The 22,159-nt window shown below is 44.1% G+C and overlaps 1 protein-coding gene across 3 annotated transcripts in view; it reads right to left on the bottom strand.

Moving 5' to 3' along the window:
* Positions 1-18,493: 18,493 nt before the first annotated feature.
* The window catches only part of RSPO2 (R-spondin 2), a 103,139-nt gene continuing 99,473 nt past the window's right edge, over positions 18,494-22,159 (bottom strand). For all 3 annotated transcript variants that reach the window (XM_069959858.1, XM_069959859.1, XM_069959857.1), the window contains exon 6: positions 18,494-19,306. In XM_069959858.1, the coding sequence (XP_069815959.1) occupies positions 19,194-19,306 (113 nt within the window). In that variant the 3' untranslated portion in view covers positions 18,494-19,193. The remainder of the gene's footprint in view (positions 19,307-22,159) is intronic.

Here is a 22,159-nt window from a genome sequence, read left to right as displayed (position 1 = left end):
GGCACATAATAGACGGGGGGCCCAGCTACCAATTTCGTTCCCATTAGTATAAGTGAGCTTTAGAATAATAGAGCTTTTTCTACACATCAACACTAGAATTTTGAAGCATATGATCATGATCAATCTTATGTATTTGCTATGTATTTTGTCCTCTACAGAATGTAGAAGGTTAACATATGGTTTTATTAAAGAGAAGGAATAGCAGGGCAAACCGTTCAGTTGCTAGTGTAAGTGAGGTCTTAAAAGGGTTGTCTGAGAATTACTTTTCATAGGTAGCTAGGCTTAAACAAGGCTGAAAAACAGATTATTTACCTGCTCCAATCCGCTGCCATTCCAATTAGCATTTCCTGTTTGTTAAATAACCTCTGGTATGGTTTTTACTTTCATTATTCTGTTCAGCCGTTCTCCTAATATGCAGGAGAATAGGATTCCTGCCACACCCCTCCCCCCACCCTACAGCTGCTAATTGACAGCTGACTGCCTATACACGGCATGTATAGATAACTGCCAATCAGCAGCTAGTGGGCGGAATTTTCTGCTTCTCATGAATATCCAGGACTACTGAGCTCATGCACATAATGGAGAGGACTTCTTATTTTCCAAGTTATTCAGGAGGATATCTCTGAATCAGCTGCACAGAACAATGTAAGTTATACATCATTCTGTTCAGCTTCTCTGTCACTAGTTCAGACAAAGATAGGACAGCATAAACCTACTGACTGAGTCTCTCTAAAGGGGTTGTCCAGTATTACAACAAGATGGGTGCCTTCTTCACCTACCTACAAGTTGATGATGTTGCAGTTCAGCCTCATTTACTTCTATGGAGTTGAGCTACAAGGCCTGACACAACCCTCTGACAGGTTTTGTCTCTGTAAGAAATCAGCCATTTTCTAATCTTGGTCAAAGCACTTTAGTCTATGTTCCCACTTTGGGAACATATCGGCAGTGGCGGCCATTTCGTTATATAGATTTTATATGATGATCTTTATTAGCAGATTTCTAAATAAGAAGGTAGCAACCTTTCTCCGCTTAAATTGCAGATTTCATATTACCATAGTTGCCAACATTTGAAATTTTTCCCAGGAACACTTTAGCCGTGAAAAGGGGTAAGGCTTATTGTGGGTGTGGTCTCAGTGGGGTGTGGCCTATCATAGGCATGGGTTAAAAATTTTCCAGTTAGAATTTACAGTCAGAACAACACAAAAGGAGCATTACACATCCAAGTATCAGGTCTCCAGTATATTACACACCCCAGTATTAGGTCCCCAGTATATTACACACCTCACTCAGAGCAGGCTGAGACTCAGAGATAACACTCTACTGACTTACTGTACGTACTGGTAGTTTGTGCCCATATGATGCAGCTGCACCCCATATCATACTACTACCCCCTTCATCCTCCTGCCCCTCCATCATCATACTAATACCCCCTTCATCCTCCTCCTGTCCCTACATCATCATACCACTATGCCCTTCAGCATCCCCCGTCACATCATCATCAAACCATTACCCCCTTCATCTGTATTTAAAACAAAAAAAAGCTATACTTACCTCACCTCTATGGTTCCTCTAGTCCCCCAGGGACTCCTCTCCCTGCTCTCCATGAGTAACATCACTCGTGCTGGCAGGGGGCGGGGGCATAGCTTCCCGGGACATGGTTTTGCCAGGGCTGTCTCCTCAGAATCGGCACAGTCCCGGCAGCACCGTGACTGTTAGCAACTATGTATTACTGTTCATGAGTTTTGGAATGAGATCTTCTAGACATGTATGTTGTGTTTTCTTGTCCATATGCTGCCGACTATATATTGTACCTGATTATTATTCAGAGTTTTCCAATCAGCTGACAGAATGGTGTTGTAACTTCTAAACAACATTGGAAAATCACATTTGTCTCTCCATTTTATGGAAAATTATGTGTGATAATCGTATATTGAGATGGCGTTTATAACATGTGCTTATCAGTGGTTGGCAGGTCTGTGTTGGAGATGAGTATCTGTATAATCTCTATAGGCTGGATTGAGCCTACAGGATGTGAAGAATTTTGCACCCGGTTATGTTTATTTATAGTTTTCAGCTAATTGTTTTACTAACTGTGGAAAATCGTTGCCGTCACCTTTACTCCATGTTTCCATTTAGTGTAAATCTCATTTCTGCCAACAAACAAATCTGCTTATACTGCGCCGGTGGTGGCTGTGGATATTGGAAGGCCATAATTTATTTTCATATTAATTATTTTGACTATTAAGGAAACAAATTCAAAAACAGTTTTCAGTCTGGTCACCGATAGAGGTGATCGAACCTCGGAAAATCCTAGATTCGATCGAACATTCCCGAACCCTTCGCATTAGATTGCTGATGCCTTCCTGGTCCATGCGGAAGGAGGAGAGTGCCCAGGGACGGCCTGGAAGTCCGGGATTCAGCCTATTACTTAGGCATCTCTAGTCACCAACTGGTATAACCAAAGACTATTAGGCCTGGCGCAAAAGCTCAGTTTAACATTGTTGGGTCCTATTACTCACCGGCTGCAACTCCATTTGGGTTCCGCTTCTTGTCACAGTGCTCCTGTCCGCTCCTCTCCTATGTTTCCTGCTGGTCCTGCAACTGCTCATCCTCATGTCTTCCAGCATCTTCCTCCTCATTCTGTCCTCCTGGTCCCTTCTGCAATGATGGCTCTTGCCATTAGGGTATGCATGTGGCCAACTGCCCTGGATTTATAGAGGTAGCTTGTCTCCATGTGCTGCTGACATTTGCCCATCCAGATCCACCTGCTCCTCCTTACTTGAGCCAATTTGCCAATTCTCTCTGAATTCTTACCTGTGCCTGTTCCTTGGATTATGCTTACTGCCTGATCCCCCTCTGTACCACGAGCCTCTCCTTTTGCCGGCCTGGTTTGCCTGGCCTACCTCTGAAGCCACCTTCCATGACCCTTCTCATGCCTGATACCTGTCTCATCCCTGGTACTGCATTGACTCTCCTGTTGACAACCCAGCCTGTTGACCACGGTTACTCTATAGACTCTGTCCTCTATAGACTTCCAAATGCCTGAACCGTTTGACCCCAAATTTGGCACACAGATACATTGGGTGCCCGGGAAGGTTACTGTGAAGGTCCCGTCCCCGCCAGATGTACAGGAGGGGAGGGGGAGGGGAAAGAGAGGCGCCCCATAGAGATGAATGGGAAAATCTCCTCACTGCACACAGGTGATATAATTAGCTGCAGCAGACACGGCAGCTGGAGCCTTAGCAACCAATAGGATTACTGCTTTCATTTTCACAGGGAGCAATGGTTGCTAGGGAAGCTGCCTCACAACATCCACAGTAATAACTGGTAGACCCCCTACTCCATCTATACAGTACATGTATACAGGACCTCCTACTCCATCTATACAGTACATGTATATACAGGACCCCCTACTCCATCTATACAGTACATGTATATACAGGGCCCCCTACTCCATCTATACAGTACATGTATACAGGACCCCCTACTCCATCTATACATTACATATATATACAGGACCCCCTACTCCATCTATACAGTACCTGTATATACAGGGCCCCCTACTCCATCTATACAGTACATGTATATACAGGACCCCCTACTCCATCTATACAGTACATGTATATACAGGGCCCCCTACTCCATCTATACAGTACATGTATATACAGGACCCCCTACTCCATCTATACAGTACATGTATATACAGGACCCCCTACTCCAACTATACAGTACATATATACAGGACCCCCTACTCCATCTATACAGTACATGTATATACAGGACCCCCTACTCCATCTATACAGTACATGTATATACAGGACCCCCTACTCCATCTATACAGTACATGTATATACAGGACCCCTACTCCATCTATACAGTACATGTATACAGGACCCCCTACTCCAACTATACAGGACATGTATATACAGGGCCCCCTACTCCATCTATACAGTACATGTATACAGGGCCCCCTACTCCATCTATACAGGACATGTATATACAGGACCCCCTACTCCATCTATACAGTACATGTATATACAGGGCACCCTACTCCATCTATACAGTACATGTATATACAGGACCCCCTACTCCATCTATACAGTACCTGTATATACAGGAGCCCCCTACTCCATCTATACAGTACACGTATATATACAGGACCCCCTACTCCATCTATACAGTATATGTATATACAGGACCCCTACTCCATCTATACAGTACATGTATACAGGACCCCCTACTCCAACTATACAGGACATGTATATACAGGACCCCCTACTCCATCTATACAGTACATGTATACAGGGCCCCCTACTCCATCTATACAGGACATGTATATACAGGACCCCCTACTCCATCTATACAGTACATGTATACAGGACCCCCTACTCCATCTATACAGTACATGCATATACAGGACCCCTTACTCCATCTATACAGTACATGCATATACAGGACCCCCTACTCCATCTATACAGTACATGCATATACAGGACCCCCTACTCCATCTATACAGTACATGTATATACAGGACCCCCTACTCCATCTATACAGTACATGTATATACAGGACCCCCTACTCCATCTATACAGTACATGTTGTGGCATGGTGGGGCTGTAAGAGGCAGTTCTATGCCTCTGGAGTGGGAATTGGAGTTCAGGTGGAGCTCCTGGTCCGTATACTCCACTCCAACCTAAGAGCTAATGAGGCTCTGAAACCACCTGGTGGAGCTCTATTAGAGACTCCAGAGCTTCCCAGGTGAGGGCTCCCAGGTGAAGACTCCCAGGGTGGGAGAACACAGGCAGTGCTAGGCCTATGGGAGCTGCAGACAAGAAGTCTGGGTGAGACCAGTGTACCTGGTGATATTGAGCAGTAGGCTCAGGAGTGCAGCTAGGGAAGCTGTGTTATAGTCAGTGGCTAGACGGCCTAGGTTTGTTTTATTTTGCAAAGTGTTGCTGGCCTCTGTTTTGAACTGATAAATAAAGCTGACTGAGGTCAGTATAAAACCGTACAGTGCTGAATGGACTGTAATTTGTGATGTGCCAACCGTCTCAGGCCCAGGAGATGGCGATCCCAGCAAGTGAGTAACCCCCAGATTGTCACATATGGTGGAGGATTGCTGTGGGCAAGAAAATGGCACATGAAGTTTGTGGCTGGATTTAAAGAGCCTGAAGCCTTATAAGAGGTTGTGTCTCTGTGGAGCAAGAGATATACAGAGACTGTGTTTCTGCTGGATTTAAAGGGCCGGAAGCCTTGTGAGATATTGAGTCTCTGTGGAGAGAGACCTACAGAGACTGTGTTGTCTGGATAAGGCCAGTATTGCTTATGTTTAAAGCTGGTGTTTCTGCTGCATAAAGAATATTGTTGCCATGGGTCTAGCAGAGGACTTTGTCAGACGCATGTGGGACATAAAGCGTCGTGAAGACATGGCCAAACAGATGGGTCATAACCCTGCACAGTTTGAAGCAGAGCGGGAGGCTGTTGAGGCCCAACTGCAAAGGACATTGGATAAGAAAGCTTCTGTACAAAGTGCATGTACTGCTACACAGAGCTGGTGTCCAAATACCCGCACTGCACTGCAGGAGGCTGCTAACCAGTGCAGGTGTCCAAGCCCACTGGTTGCTGTACCAAGGTCCCAGGTGCTTCCTTGTCTGATTCTCCAGATAAAAAGCGTGAGGGTGCCGTCCCTAAGGGCAACCAGCCAGAGCCGCACTGGGGATGTATGAGAGTGGACTGTTGTGTAATTGGATGTGCTTTTGCCAAATGCCCAAGTGTAAAAAAGTCACTTCTGCAGAGGCACCATGATGTTGTTGCTAGGAGCAACCAACCGCACCAGCAAGCGGCAGTCGCTGAGCAGAGAGCGCCATGTTGGAGGTGCATGGGAGCGGGTGTCTGTGCATCTCATTGTCCTCTGGTCAGGAGATCAGAGAGATTTAAACCAAGAACCTGTGAATTGCTGGTGGGTGGAATCCCACTAATGGTTGACCTGGATTGCCGCCAGGAGGTGTCCAGGATCCACCCGGACATTATACTGTTTGTGAAGAGTCGACCAGAGCCGTATGGTAAGACTATTCTAATTGACTTTAAAACATGTTATGGAACAGTAAATCATGTGCTGGAGGTCTGTGCGGACCTTGAGGTGGAGTTCATACTGGGCAGAGACTTTCCTTACTTCTGGCAGTTGTGGGAGGGAGAATCCCCTGTAAAGTGTGCTATACCACTGCCTAAGGGGGAGGAGCCAGGAGAACCATATACAAAAGTCCCAGAGGTACCAGTGGGCGGAGCCTCACCATCTGACTGTGTGAACTGTGACCAAAATAAGTCCAAATGTTCAGCGATGGTACCAAGTGAGGAGAAGAAGCCTGTGGCTGACAAGACCATCCTGATACCTGATGAGGTTATTGCACAGTCTGAACATGGACTTGAAATGTCAGATGAACTTAATGATAAAAATGTATTGCATGCAATGTTTGTTGAAAATGTCACCCCGCAGTTATGGGATAGCGGTAATGTCACCCAGCAGTTATGGGATAGTGGTAATGTCACCCCGCAGGTATGTGATAGCGGTAATGTCACCCAGCAGTTATGGGATAGCGGTAATGTCACCCAGCAGTTAGGTGATAGCAGTAATGTAATGTCAGATTTGCTGCCTAACATGCATGTATCCCATAACTATGTCACACAACCTGAGGAGGTAAATGATGGGTGTACTACAGAGTTAGTTCCAGTGAATGCAGGGTGTGAACTAACCTCTAAAGCAGAAAAAGCAGTAGAGGGGATTAGCTCTAGTGTGCCCCTAAAGGTCATGATGTGTAATGACGAGAAGATTGCATGGGATGAATGTGCTGTGGCTGAAAACAATATGGAGAGTTTGATGGCCTTTACTGAGTCAAGTGAGGCCAATGTGGTTGCTAGTGGCAACCAGATATCTGCTGTAGATGATAAGGAGGGTAAGCAGACTGACAAGCCTATGGGTTTGCATTATGCCAGGAGAGTCACCTACAAAGTCAAACAGCATGTGAGAAGTGACTGTAACAGTAAGCGGTGTGTCTGCTGGGTGTGGGGGGCACGTTTTTCCCAGAGTGCTGCAGTGAGAATGCATGTGATACAGAAACATAGTGAAAATGTGTTGTGTATTCTCACACCTAAACTGCGTCCTTCCAGTGAGCAAGGCAAGAAGTTCTGCTATAATAAGGTTTTCCATCACCGCTGTGCTAGCCTGCTGTCCAACAAGTATCACAGAAAGAAAAGAAGGGTAAAAAGTGACCAGTGTGAACATGGTTGTAGACAGAAATATTGCATGAAGATAGCCAGGTGTGCTTGGCCTGATAGGAAGCCGTATGCACGTGGCTTGACTGAGAGCGCCCCCTGTGTCTATGACAGTAAGCCTGGTGTGGAGGACTGTGTTACACGGCAGAGCCAGATAGACCTGAGTGGTGGCCACACAGTAGTAGCATCCAGTGAGGTTAGTGATGATGGTCACACAGTAGTAGAACAGCCACCACTTATGGTTATAGAGTCCCTTCTTTGTCAGGTCCCAGAAGCTGTTCCTGTGGCTAATGTGAACACGCCTCAAGTAGCAAGTGATGAGATGGTGGCCAGAGAAGGTCGGGCTGAAGAGCTTGTGTTGGGTCACACATTACCTCTTACAGGGAGTCGGGAAGTTGCTGAGGCCGATATAAATGGTGAAGAGGTAACTTTGGAGGAATCATGTCCTCAGTACACAGATGTGCATGAAGGAGCTGGTGTGAAAACTGTCACTTTGGAGACTGAAAGTGGCTGCAGTCTGTTTGTTGCCCTGTCTGAAGTGAGAGGTAGTGAGACCTGTCAGGCAAGGTCTGAGCCGAGTGTCACTCATACAGTCCCCTCCAATGAGCCGAGTGTCACTCATACAGTCCCCTCCAATGAGCCGAGTGTCACTCATACAGTCCCATCCAATGTAGCTGGAAGTAAGAGGTTTCATGTTGCCGAGGGGAACAACCTGGATGTTGCTAATAAGGGAAACCAAATTGCATATGAGAGTGAGGACAGTGTGTATGCCGAGAGTGTTTCTCAGTACGGCCACCCAATGCATGTCTCCACTTATGGCCGTGGTCATGAAAGAAATGAAAGTGAGAAAGTGGGGTGCGGTGGTTCTGTGTTATGGAAAATGTGGGGAAAACAAAAACCTCATGAAAAGTGTGTGGTGTGTCCCCAGAAAAAGAAAATAAGTCATGAATGGTGTCACATCTTACCCCAATGTAGGACCTTTGACCCAGGAGGGGGTGTTAATAAAGTGACAAGTCCTACGGCCTTTGTCAGGGGGGGAGGATATGTGGCATGGTGGGGCTGTAAGAGGCAGTTCTATGCCTCTGGAGTGGGAATTGGAGTTCAGGTGGAGCTCCTGGTCCGTATACTCCACTCCAACCTAAGAGCTAATGAGGCTCTGAAACCACCTGGTGGAGCTCTATTAGAGACTCCAGAGCTTCCCAGGTGAGGGCTCCCAGGTGAAGACTCCCAGGGTGGGAGAACACAGGCAGTGCTAGGCCTATGGGAGCTGCAGACAAGAAGTCTGGGTGAGACCAGTGTACCTGGTGATATTGAGCAGTAGGCTCAGGAGTGCAGCTAGGGAAGCTGTGTTATAGTCAGTGGCTAGACGGCCTAGGTTTGTTTTATTTTGCAAAGTGTTGCTGGCCTCTGTTTTGAACTGATAAATAAAGCTGACTGAGGTCAGTATAAAACCGTACAGTGCTGAATGGACTGTAATTTGTGATGTGCCAACCGTCTCAGGCCCAGGAGATGGCGATCCCAGCAAGTGAGTAACCCCCAGATTGTCACAATGTATATACAGGGCCCCCTACTCCATCTATACAGTACATGTATATACAGGACCCCCTACTCCATCTATACAGTACATGTATATACAGGGCCCCCTACTCCATCTATACAGTACATGTATATACAGGGCCCCCTACTCCATCTATACAGTACATGTATATACAGGGCCCCCTACTCCATCCATACAGTACATGTATATACAGGGCACAACAGGTATACCAAACTGTGACTGGGTAACACTGCTACACCAGACCTGACCAATACCGCTATACTGTGCTGGATAACACTGTCATACCAGACCTGACCAATACCGCCATACTGTGACTGGATAACACTGCCACACCAGACCTGACCAATACCGCCATACTGTGACTGGATAACACTGTCATATAAGACCTGACCAATACCGCCATACTGTGAATGGATAACACCGCCACACCAGACCTGACCAATACCGCTATACTGTGCTGGATAACACTGTCATACCAGACCTGACCAATACCGCCATACTGTGACTGGATAACACTGCCATACCAGACCTGACCAATACCGCCATACTGTGCTGGATAACACTGTCATACCAGACCTGACCAATACCGCCATACTGTGACTGGATAACACTGCCATACCAGACCTGACCAATACCGGCAAACTGTGACTGGGTAACACCGCCACACCAGTCCTGACCAATACCACCATACTGTGACTGGATAACACCATCATATCAGACCTGACCAATACCGCCATACTGTGACTGGATAACACCCCATACCAGACATGACCAATACCGACACACTGTGACTGAATAACACTGCCATACGGGTAAATACAACCCTGCAGGTATACAGGACACTACAGGTATACAGGACCCTTAAAACTATACACAAGTGCACGGGACCTCCACAAAACTATATACTACAGGTATACAGGACCCCAAACTTTACACTACGGGTATACAGGACCCCAAAACTATATACTACAGGTATACAGGACCTCTACCAACTATATACTTCAGGTATACAGGAACTCCACCAACTATATACTACAGGTATATAGGACCCCAAACTATACACTACAGGTAAACAGGACCTCAAAACCATATACTACAGGTATACAGCACCTTCACCAACTCTATACTACAAGTATACAGGACCCCAAATATACTACAGGTATACAGGAACTCCACCAGCTATATACTACAGGTATATAGGACCCCAAACTATACACTACAGGTATACAGGACCTCCACCAACTCTATACTATAGTTATACAGGACCCTCAAACTATTTATTACAGGTATACAGGACCCCCGAACTATATACTACAGGTATACAAGACCTCCACCAATTATACACTACAGGTATCCAGGACCCTCAAACTATAAACTACAGGTATACAAGACCTACACCAACTATACATTGCAGGTATACAGCACCAACTATATAATACAGGTATACAGGACCCCCGAACTATACAGTACAGGTATACAGGACCTTCACCAACTGTACACTGCAGGTATACAGGACCTCCCTCAACTTTACACTATAGGTATACAGCCCCCCCAACTATGCACTACAGATATGCGAGACCCCTAAAAACTATACATTGTGGGTATACAGAACCCCTCCAACTATGCACTACAGGTATACACTAATTCCACTGATTAACTCAGATGAAACAATACCTTTAGCTTGGCCTCCTGGGCACCTTAGAACAAATCTAATTAACACACTGACACTTTATACCCGGGCAGCGCCTGGTACATTTTCTAGTATATCATATAAGCAAGGACACATACAGATAGTACAGCTCATAAATACCTGTAATATGGACCCTATATATTTTTATGGGGCCCCACTGTACCGCCATATGCTTCTGATTTCATATAGAGGCATGCAAAGCTTTATTCTGTCAGGTTCTATATGAATCCATTAGTAAATGGCAGCCCAATCACATGTCATATTACTGAGGCATTCTAGGGGAAAATGCTTCTGTAATACAATGCCATATGTACCAGAGATTGAAGGCTGCTGTGCCGGTTATTCTATTGTGCAACTCTGAAGTAGGCTTTATTTGCTGGGATTTTTCAAGAATATAGTTTTGACTTCCCTCAATATGGAAGCTCATGTTATTCTGAATGTATGTGTGAATCACTTCATTTGCTAGAATAACTTCTTACCCAGAAAAAAAAAAGTCTTAGCCAATAGATGTCTCACTTCAAAATCTGCTGTTGACTGCATGTTGTTAGGCTATGTCTGTCTCCAGAAACAGAAAAATCAAGACAGAATACAGGAAGTGGGGATAATGCTTAGCTAGTGCTATGTGCAGGACCGAGGTGGAAAGCCTGGCTGTGAATCTGAAATCTGTGAGCCTGTCCACTGCTTCCACAATATGCTTGAAATATAAATTGAGGCTTTCCCTCTTATTTCTTACCTTCCATTAAGTTCTGGGCAGTTGTCCATAGTATACTTTATGATTTGTTTTTGTGGTAAATACAATGAAAGCCTAGAATACATTGAAACAATAGACCAGACCTCAAAACAGAAAATTTTATTTAAAAGACCAACACTATTCAGACTTTAGTCCAGGCAACTTTATTTAAAGGTCAGGACCTATTCAGTTCTCACAATTGCCAGCTCTAGTGCCCCCATTGCAAGCCACAGAAACCAGAACCCACCCCCTTCTGCTACTGCACTTGGTGACATTAGGACACACAGCCGTGATAGGCCCTAACATGGGACTGGGGAAAGTAAGTACATGGGGAAATTATTGTGTGGAGCCACGTGGTGTCAGATACAGAGGCCGTTGCTACTACAATAACTCCATTGACAGATGTGCTGCTTCAGGGACTGGTCTTGGCTGTGACCTCCATATCTACGATACTTTGTATCCTGGTGCTGCTAATTCAATGAGCAATGCTGATAGAAAGGAATTGATCACCTTTATGTTAGTCCAGGCAGATGACGATAAGCTAGGCTTTATCATGGCCATTTGCAGTAATGACAGCAATGTATTTGGGTGTGTAAACCTACTCGTAAGTACAGTGTCCACATTAGGACATAGTCAGAAGTCAGAGTGAAGAATCATTTCTCTGAGTATTGATAACTGACTTCTGACTACTTATACCTGATTTCTGATCGAATAATGTGTGATGTCTGATCTCTGAGATGTCAGTAGTTAAGTATTACAAGTCCCTATTCACTTTGAGTTTCACTTCAATTGCTAGCTTGCATCATTCAGGTAACAAAATGAAGTGATATCTGATCTCTGACTTGTCATAAGTGAGAAGTCATAAGTGAGAAGTCCTGTCATTTGTTCATAGCATACAGAGCTGAGTTTTGAAACATTGTATTTGTTTTAGTTTTGCAAACAGCTGACCTGAGGCACTGACTGACTGAATGTGTGAAGCTTCCCTGCATGAAAAATAAAAGTCTGTGCAGGACCATTTGAGACAGGGGACTGTACGGGCGCGGGTCGCAGTGATTGCATACTAGAGCTCAGTGCATACTGACACCACTGCTCTGTCTGCAGCTGCGGACTCTTTGTAACAGACAATGAAAACATTTTCCTATGTCCTGGAAACACCAATGGATATATGAAAGGTAACATGTGTCTCCTTGACCTAACAGCTATCTAACAAGGTCAGCAGTTTGGAACATGAATTGCTGCTGACAGATTCACCTTAAGGCGTCTCTCCTTTGTAAGGCAAAAGCATAGGCAGATAGTATAGGGTGAACATTCACTGCAGAGTTGATGTGAAAAAAAAATGAATGTAACTTCTGGTGGTAACATTGAATTTTTCCATCCATTTCAATGTTTCAGTACATTTAAAGTGAATGTACATCGCTTTTTCCTTTTTTTTTTTTACATTACCCGATCAGCATCGGCACGGGAACCCATTGATTGAGCCATGTTGCATAGGGGAGGGGATATCATCACACTGGGGGGTGCCAGGCCTTACTCCAGTGCATAGAACCAAGCCGGTGCAATGGAAAAGAACAGTGCCGCCACCAGAATCCCTGCACAGATGCCAATTGGGTAATGTGTAAAAAATAAAATAAAGCTATGTACTCGATGGTACATGCGCTTTAAGCTTATTGTATAGAAAAACATGGTCAAACATATTTTTGTGTACGTAAAAAAAAAAAGAAAAAAAAACGTTCTTTAAACGTATACGTTAAACCCGGGGTGGGGAACATCCGGCCCGCGGGATGCAACCTGCCCCTGAGACCTCCTAATGCGGCCCAGGGCACTCCTGTGACGTGGGCCACTCGCAGAGCATCCTCCTGTGTCAGTGAATACGACGTCCGCCAGATACAGCAGTATGCTGTGCGTCCCGGCTCCATCCCTACCAGAGCGGTGCACATCTTCTTTCTCCTGTGGGCCACGTGCAATGATGCAATTTCATTGTGCGCCGCCTGCAGGAGAAGACCGTCTCAGACTAGAGGAGAGAGAAGAGGACGTGTGCAGCGTGGGAGCGGAGGAAAGGTGAGTGGGGTGTTTATTTTTTTATTTGATGCATATACTGGAGGCTAAGTAGACTACCGGGGACATCACTGGGGGGTTAACTAGACTACCAGGGACATCACTGGGGGTTAACTATGACTACCCGGAACATCACTGGGGGGTTAACTATGACTACCCAGAACATCACTGGGGGGTTAACTAGACTACCAGGGACATCACTGGGGGGGTTAACTAGGACCACCAGGAACATCACTTGGTTGGAAGGGGTCACTATGGTTACCAGGGACATCACTGAGGGTTATGGTACTTTTACACAGAGCGATAATTCGCCCGATCGCACGATTAACGATTTTGAATAAACAATGTTTTTTTTTATAAAGATCAGGGTTTAGACGGAACGATACATGGTACGGAAAATTCGCTATGTGATCGTTTTGCGATCGTTTAAGCCTATCTCACACACACAGGTGAAATCGTTGAAAGAATGTTTACACTGAACGATCTGCAAATTTTTTGCGAACGATCAACGATGATTTGTGAACATGTTGAAAGATCAAAATGAACAATTTATCGCTTGTCGTTTGATCGTTCGCTGCGTTTACACGTACGATTATCGTTCGAATTCGATAGTTATCGTGCAAAGTCGAACGATAAATCGTTCCGTGTAAAAGGACCATAAGTTAGACTACCAGGGACATTACTAAGGGTTAGTTAGACTACCAGGGACATCAATAAGGGGATAACTACAGCTACCAAGGACCTCACTGGGGGTTAACTCTGGCTACTGGGTATCACTGAGGATTTACATGAGGTACCAGGGGCATCACAGAGTGTTAACTACAATTGCAGGGGCACTAGGGGAACAATACTTTGCCCTGCCCCAGGTGCTGCCAACCCACGCTACTTCACTGCCATACACAATATAACATTTAGCGCAGCGGCCCCCAAATAATTTTATTAATGCCCAAATGGCCCTCGACAGGAAAAAGGTTCCCCACCCCTACTTTAAATGGACACAAAGACGCAGTGTGAACCAAGCCTAACAAGGGCATCACCTACTATGTACCATTTATTACACTGGTGTCTTATGTAGCTTGTAAATTATATTTATTGAAGTTACGCTATAACTGTGCACCACAACCTCAGATCCCTCTTTGCACCTTACATAAAGTGCACATTGCTAGACACGGACTACCCAGCGATTTTGATTCCAGAAACAATGTTATTTATGTATCTGCCTGAAACGCAAGCGAATGTGCTCATAATGAGTTTAAAGGAACGTCTGTGCCGTTTCACATGTTCATACTTACGCCTAAAGCCATTTAAGTAGAGCCATAGCTTTCAGCCTACTTACCTTAAACGATACCGACAAATGACGACTAAATAAAAACCATCTATATAATTGCAAAACTGCAAGAGTTCCCCAAAAATGTTTGAAAATTAAGACGTCATTGACGCCGAAATAACTGAGGTGGTATTATGAAGCATATCGAATGTTGGCCTGAAAGCCATTGATTGACTATAAGAATAATCTCAAAGTGCAGCCTTGTAAAAGAGAACAGCTGATAACAATCTCCAGCAGGACGGCTGCGGGATTTAAAGAGATTTCTGAAAACAATGCACGCAAGACGCGAAGATAAATATTGGGAACAGATGCAAAAACGTCTCTGTATAATGATCATATAGGAACGAGAAATGCTTTCCCTCATCTTTCAAGTCAATGTAAATTAATCCCCAGCAGCAGACTCATATTCCATATGACCAGCCAGCCTTGACTCATAGATGGGCATCAAAAAGAAGAAGAAAAAAAAAAATTATTAAATCAAGTTTCAAAGATTTTGTTGCCCATAAACCTGATGTTTCTTAGTGTTTATGAATAGTTTTTAGATCCTTATAAAATTCCTTCTGGGCAGCATTGCATGTGGGGCACATATGAATTCAGGACAGGAGATGTATTGCAGTATAAGTCTATGTTACACTACGTAAAACTATGGCCGCAGTCCGAACCGCAAAACTACGGCCGTAGTTTTGAGGTTTATGCCTTGGCTGCAATATATACGAACTAAGGTTGTACAATGCACACTACATATCAGACAACGGCAGTTGTTTTCACGGCTCCATGAAAAATGAACATGGAAAATTACCGGCCGGAAATAAATGACTACTACGGCCGTGGATTTCAATGCGGCCACGCACTGAATATTTATTTCTGCAAAATTAAACTTGATTTAAAAATTGTGTGGTTTATTGGGCTGGGCGCAGTATTTCAAATAAATGACTTGTTTCATCCTGCTCAGAAACAAGCTAGGAAGCAAAATTATACAACGGCCGTAGTTTCACGGCTAGAGCGTATGGCCATATTTCTATGCCCGTAGTTTCAGGTGCACACGTCCGGCGGGGTAAAAACAATGGCCGTTAATTTACGTAGTGTGAACATAGCCTAATGGTCATTGTAAGGGCCCTATTGCTCGGAAAGATAATCGGCCGTATTGGCCCAATCTGGCCAATTATAGCTCCGTGTAATAGACAGTATGATAAGCCGATCATCGACTGATCTTTGATTTAGGTTTGAACCTATAATCGTCGGGCACCAATCGCGCATTGCTACGTGTAATAGCGATGCGTGGCTGGCATCTGATGATTTGCAAACAGTATGCATTACCCATCTATGCTCCAGGGCTCCTCTTGTGGTCTGCTCCTTCCTGAGTCCCGTGCGCTGCAGCTTCGGAGCGGCCCGTCTCAGCTGAGAGGCCGCTCAGCCAATCACTGCTGCTGCTGTGCGTGGACTGGGAAGAAGCAGAGCGCAAGAGGAGCCCTGCAGCATGGACAGGTGATATATACAGTTTAAGCCAGGGCTTCAAGGACATCGGCAACGATGTCTTCGCAGCCCTTGGTAAACGATTATTGGGCCATGTAATAGGCCCAGTAAACTAGCACTGATCTAGCAGATCGGCGCTCGTTTACAGTTATGATCAGGACCCCATTGGCCCGTTTAATAGTACTCCCAAGAAATGGGCAAAATATAAAGGACCCATACTTGGGTTTACTGTGGTTATGAATGTGCCAATGCTTGGAGAGTACTGTATCGTAATTCCCTGGTAGTCTTCATTAGTATTAGTAACATCCTTGTTTACTTTGACAGCAATTTTTTTTCCTCAGCATTATACCTTACATTGATATGAGGATGGAGGATGACCGTGTGCTTACTATGACCAGTCCTGGTTTTTACAATATTCTTATATCTTACCCCACACAATAGAAACAACCACTTCTTTCTTGGGTCACCCTATTCTAGGGATGGGGAACATTTGGCCTTCCAGCTGGTGCAACACAACTATTTCCATCATTGTAATTTTGGGCCCCGTTGTAATTTTTGGTTCCCCATCCCTATAGTATCAATTAAAAAAAAAAATCTTTTAAAGTAAGATATTAAATTTTAAGCAGATATCAAACATTTATTGGATTAACTGGATTAGAAATATCTGTTTCAGACATTGCAGCAATGCATGTGACACCAGTAGATAGAGGAGAACTTCGGGAACTTCAGGCGCCACGGGTCACAGGTGAGTTAACTGGGTTTTTTTTTTTATAGTGGTCGCCCCATTTGGTGGAGATGCGGACATTTTTTAGCTCCCCCACCGTATGGGGTGACTATACCCGGCGTATAAGACGACCCCCGACTACTAAGAAGATTTTTCGGGGTTAAAAAGTCATCTTATACGACGGAAAATACGGTACTTTTAGCTAAGCCACATACACATTATTGTCCTTATGGGGGTAGTGAATGTTAGACAAGAGCATTCAAATAAATTTCGACTTTCGACTTACCATTTTATTGTTATGGCATCAACTGGTTGCCATGATATTCGTAGGCTGTATGAGATACATGGCTTTCAGGAGTTGGATAAGAGAGCAACGCTCCCACCGATAGACTCTGGTATTTCGTCTCAGTCCCATCCAAGTGTATAGGCTGGATATGGTGTGAAAAGGATCAATGGACCAATAGTTAGTCATCTCTGACTATCGTTATTATCGTGTTTCTCCGAAAATAAGACATCTTCCAAAAATAAGGCATAGTGGAGGATTTACATGATATTTTCGAGGGGGTTGCCTTATTTTAAACTAAGGAACCTGTCTCCACCCTCCAGCACCAGCCCCTTGTAGTCCCTTGCTGCTGACGCCGCAGGCATACCACTGGTCTATGGCCCCCACATCCTGCCGCACGCCCAAGGTCACATCCTGCAACCCAACCCAGCCCTGAGGGGAACCAGACAGAGGAGAGACGGGACTGATGGGACATTGAGGAGAGAGAGACAGGACTGATGGGACAGTGAGGGAGAGAGAGACAGGACTGATGGGACAGTGAGGAGAGAGAGACGGGACTGATGGGACAGTGAGGAGAGAGAGACAGGACTGATGGGGCAGTGAGGGGAGAGATGGGACTGATGGGACAGTGAGGGGAGAGACGGGACTGATGGGACAGTGAGGGGAGAGACAGGACTGATGGGACAGTGAGGAGAGAGAGACAGGACTGATGGGACAGTGAGGAGAGAGACGGGACTGATGGGACAGTGAGGAGAGAGAGACGGGACTGATGGGACAGTGAGGAGAGAGAGACAGGACTGATGGGGCAGTGAGGGGAGAGATGGGACTGATGGGACAGTGAGGGGAGAGACGGGACTGATGGGACAGTGAGGGGAGAGACAGGACTGATGGGACAGTGAGGAGAGAGAGACAGGACTGATGGGACAGTGAGGGGAGAGACAGGACTGATGGGACAGTGAGGAGAGAGACAGGACTGATGGGACAGGGAGGGGAGAGACAGGACTGATGGGACAGTGAGGAGAGAGACAGGACTGATGGGACAGTGAGGAGAGAGAGACGGGACTGATGGGACAATGAGGGGAGAGACAGGACTGATGGGACAGTGAGGGGAAAGACGGGACTGATGGGACAGTGAGGGGAGAGACAGGACGGGGGTGGGGTGGGAGAGAGAGTTTGAATTCTTTTTCGTGGAAAAATAACACCTCCGCTAAAATAAGACATATATCGCATCTTTCAGAGCAAAAATGAATAAAAAAAAAGACAATGTCTAATTTTCGGGGAAACAGGGTATACTGATTTTTCAAAGCTTTGCTTTCTACAGCGGATGCATGGATACAATTTATCCCTTGACCTATAAATGCAAGACAATAGTGTGTACACAGTAAATAAGTTTATTATATGTAGCATCTCAGCACTATGTACAAAGTCTAACTGCTGCGCCATTGTGGACATTAAGCAGTCACTGCTGTAGTACTGTATATTAGCGTCAACAGTTTTAATACACAACTGTTTGGTTATAATAGGCACCGAGAACCAACATCAGCTAAACAAAGATTTCAAATACAATTGTCTTAAATGTACAATATGGAAACCATAAACGTAAAAAAAATAATAATAATTTTCAAATTTCTACTACCGAACAGTTTAGGTTTTTCTTTGTATTGTTCCTTTACAGAAATATACACAAGTCTGTTTTTTTATGTGTTTTTTTTTGTTGTTGTTGTTTGCTGCATGGCGTCCTGTTAATAGTTCCAATCCAAAAAATACTGGCGGTTTCCATCGTAGGCACTGAATTAAAAACTAATTTAAAAAAAAAAAAGCAGGAAAGTCTTTGACACATCTACACCAGGTCACTGATTCAACTCAGTATTTCCAACGGTCGGCGTATTTCAGACGAGGAATATAAAAACAAAATTTAAAAAAAGTATAAATAACACAACTAGGCTTGTGATATGTCCACAAAAATATTAGTAACCCATACCGGTAAAGCAGCCATTCTGCAGTTCGTCTGTGTGCAAGAGCATGTAGCAGCCTTTGTGCACTTAGCAAATGAAAAATAAAATAAAATAAAAAAAATAGTCTCTTTACTGACTGGTCCTGTCTGTGGCAAGAAAAACACTGTGTTGCTCCTGGGCTCTTTCAAGCAACTTCTTTTTCTTCTTTTTGTTCCTTTTGTCCTTCTTCATTGTTCTTTTTCCTGGAAAAGATGACATCATTAGGATATTTTAATATATAAAAAATATACAACTCGCTTCACAGTATCAGCAGGGTTCCTCATTTATAGCAAATCAGACAATATATTCCCTGAACTGCTCCTGTCCATTAAGGTGAATCATCATTCAATTCATAATATAGGTCTAGCAGTCAGAACTGGTCCTGTTAAAGGGGCCGATTATCTGTCAGATCAGGCAACCATTGCGCCATAAAACGGGGCAGGAATAGCCAACAACAGTAAATACTGCTTTATCGACTCATCGCTCAAATAATTGGTTGTCAACCGCCAATTATCCCCGGGTAATGGCAGACATGCGGCCGTGCGCTCATTAAGGCAAAGGGCCACGATTATCAGGCTTCGAAAACGAGTGCAAATCTAGGAGATGTAATACGCCATTAACGGATACAAATATAGACCAGTCTGTATTCTCCATCTTAGGGGCTTTAGCGTACAGGGTTTTCACTGAATTCAATGTATAAACAGTATACAATAAACTCCTCAGCTCCCTCTAGTGGGGAGTCTAAAATGGCAAAATCCCTTCAACCCAATTATCGATTGCAGAGTGGAGCAATTAGGCCCCACACATTTAGCAGCATGATTTATAGAAGATGTTGTAGGTCTATTAAGCTTAGAGGATTGTATACCTGTGATTCACCCATTGTTTGCAGTATTGTCACACGCCTACCCACACACAAAAATTTGACCTCAAAAAGCGGTAGGGCTTTGAGGAATTAAAAGCTATAAAAAGGTGTTGAAAATTATTTCCTGTACAGGGTCCAAGGCGGCTCATGTCAACCTCTGCCCAACATGAAGCCATTATGAAGAAGCCCTGTGTATGTGTGTTACTTTGGGGATGGTTCCTTCGCTTTTAAAGGGGTTTTCCATAATAGCGACTTCTCACATATCAACAGGATGTGTATAACCACTGGGGGTCCAGCCACTTGCATCCCTACTGATTAGGAGAACAAGGGACCATAGTGTCCATAGTGCAATGGTTGAATACACATATTGCCCCTCTAATAAAAGAATGGAGGGAAATGCAATGTGACAGAGACCATATCATGCCAATGTCTATCCAGGTGATGAACGAGTTGAGGAGAGGGCTCACAGTTCTCTCTCTAGGCAAGTCAATGTAATTTACTAAAAATGGTTATGCGGGAAAACCCTTTAAACCCTTTGTACATTGTGACAGCTCCAGGAATTGGCCGACACACTCAGCTCTGCTACATGTATAGCTACCAGTGCCATGCATAATGGAAGTGAAGCTGCCGCTGGATGTAATTATGCTGCCACAGAACAGTAGTTTACTAACCCAAATCCCTTAATATTCTGATCGGAGTCATGAAACATGGGCTCTAATCACAGCCGTAACTGCAACATATTAGTGATTGTAATCCCAGGCGATCGGCAATGTCGGCCAAAAATCTGGATGCAGTTAATATTTTAATGAAGCCGTTCTTTATAACATAATCCATTAAATCACAAACCATAGTTTTGCAGTCTGAATGAAAAACACATGACCAAGGTATTTTGTCTAGTGCTGTACATTGATACGCTTACACTGATGACCCCATGTGTGGTGGTGCACCAGGTATTCCTATCCCTAGCTTCATTGTATTGGTTTGAGGGCTGGGACCCTCACTGACCAACTGGTTACCCCCTATCCTATTGAAACCAGTCAATTTTTTTTTATTGTGGCATAACCCCTTTAAGTACATCATTTCATTGACCTGATATGTGATTCCATATTTAAAGGGATCTTGTCTAAACACAGTGAAATCATATTATATAGCAGGAAGTGTTGAACAGTTTTATATATATAGTTTTTTAAGAAAATTTTCAGGATAACTTGTCATTTATTCATGTACATCTCTGCTCATTCTGGAATAATTAGTCAAGTGGGCGGTCCTGCACCAAAATCTATGTACATGTCCATATAGTTACCCTGAATCTTTTCATATAAAATGCTATATCAATCTGCTCAGCTTCTCCTCCTCTATAACATGATGTCTGCAGATTAAACTGTATTTTCAATGTGACAAGTTCCCTTTAAGGCATAACACTACTTTTATAATGAATATTACCAATACAATATAGTCACTTGCACCTGTATGTAACAGAGGGAAGGCTAAATCTTCCAGTACAGTTTTGTGGGCTATAAAAACTGATGGGAAGAAAAAAATATATATTTTTCTGTTTGGTCAAGAAAGCAATATAAGTGCACGTAGAGAATCTGGCGCCAAGAAGATTTGATTTCAATGTAAGAAATTAGATTAGGCTCCATTAGGAACGTACATGCATTTAAAGAGGCTATAGCTAAGATTATTTGTGCTCATCTTGCACTGTAGTTTCTTCAGATAAGAACAATCCATGGTATTTCCCTCAAATTCAAAGGATAAATAGGATTATTTAACCAATGTTTAGTTATATTGTGTAGCATTTAGTACCTCTAAAGTATGGGCCATATTACATGGAAAAATTGTGAATACAGGGTTTGATCAGATGATGAACGACAAATGCTTGTTTATCCACTCGGCCACATATGTCCCCATGTCAGGGATGTGCAGCCAACAGCTGATTGTAGAAAAGGTCTACACGACCGATCAAGTGATCATTTGTTCAGCCTTACATGTCCGACGCTCAAGTAAACTCCTATCAAACACCAATCGCTGTCATTAATAGGGTGGCTAAGAACACCTAATATAGTCCAATGTGTACACATCATGTCCACAGAAGGTCTCCATCCTGCCTCCACAAATATATACCATAGGTGAACACAAATATGCACACCTAGACTAAGGGTCCTATTAAAGGGGCCCGATGAATACTTTAAAC

This window comes from Dendropsophus ebraccatus, chromosome 2 (genome assembly GCF_027789765.1).
Source record: "Dendropsophus ebraccatus isolate aDenEbr1 chromosome 2, aDenEbr1.pat, whole genome shotgun sequence".
NCBI lineage: Eukaryota > Metazoa > Chordata > Amphibia > Anura > Hylidae > Dendropsophus > Dendropsophus ebraccatus.
Note: the sequence above shows the minus strand (reverse complement) of the source record. Positions and strands in the feature narration are given on the sequence as shown.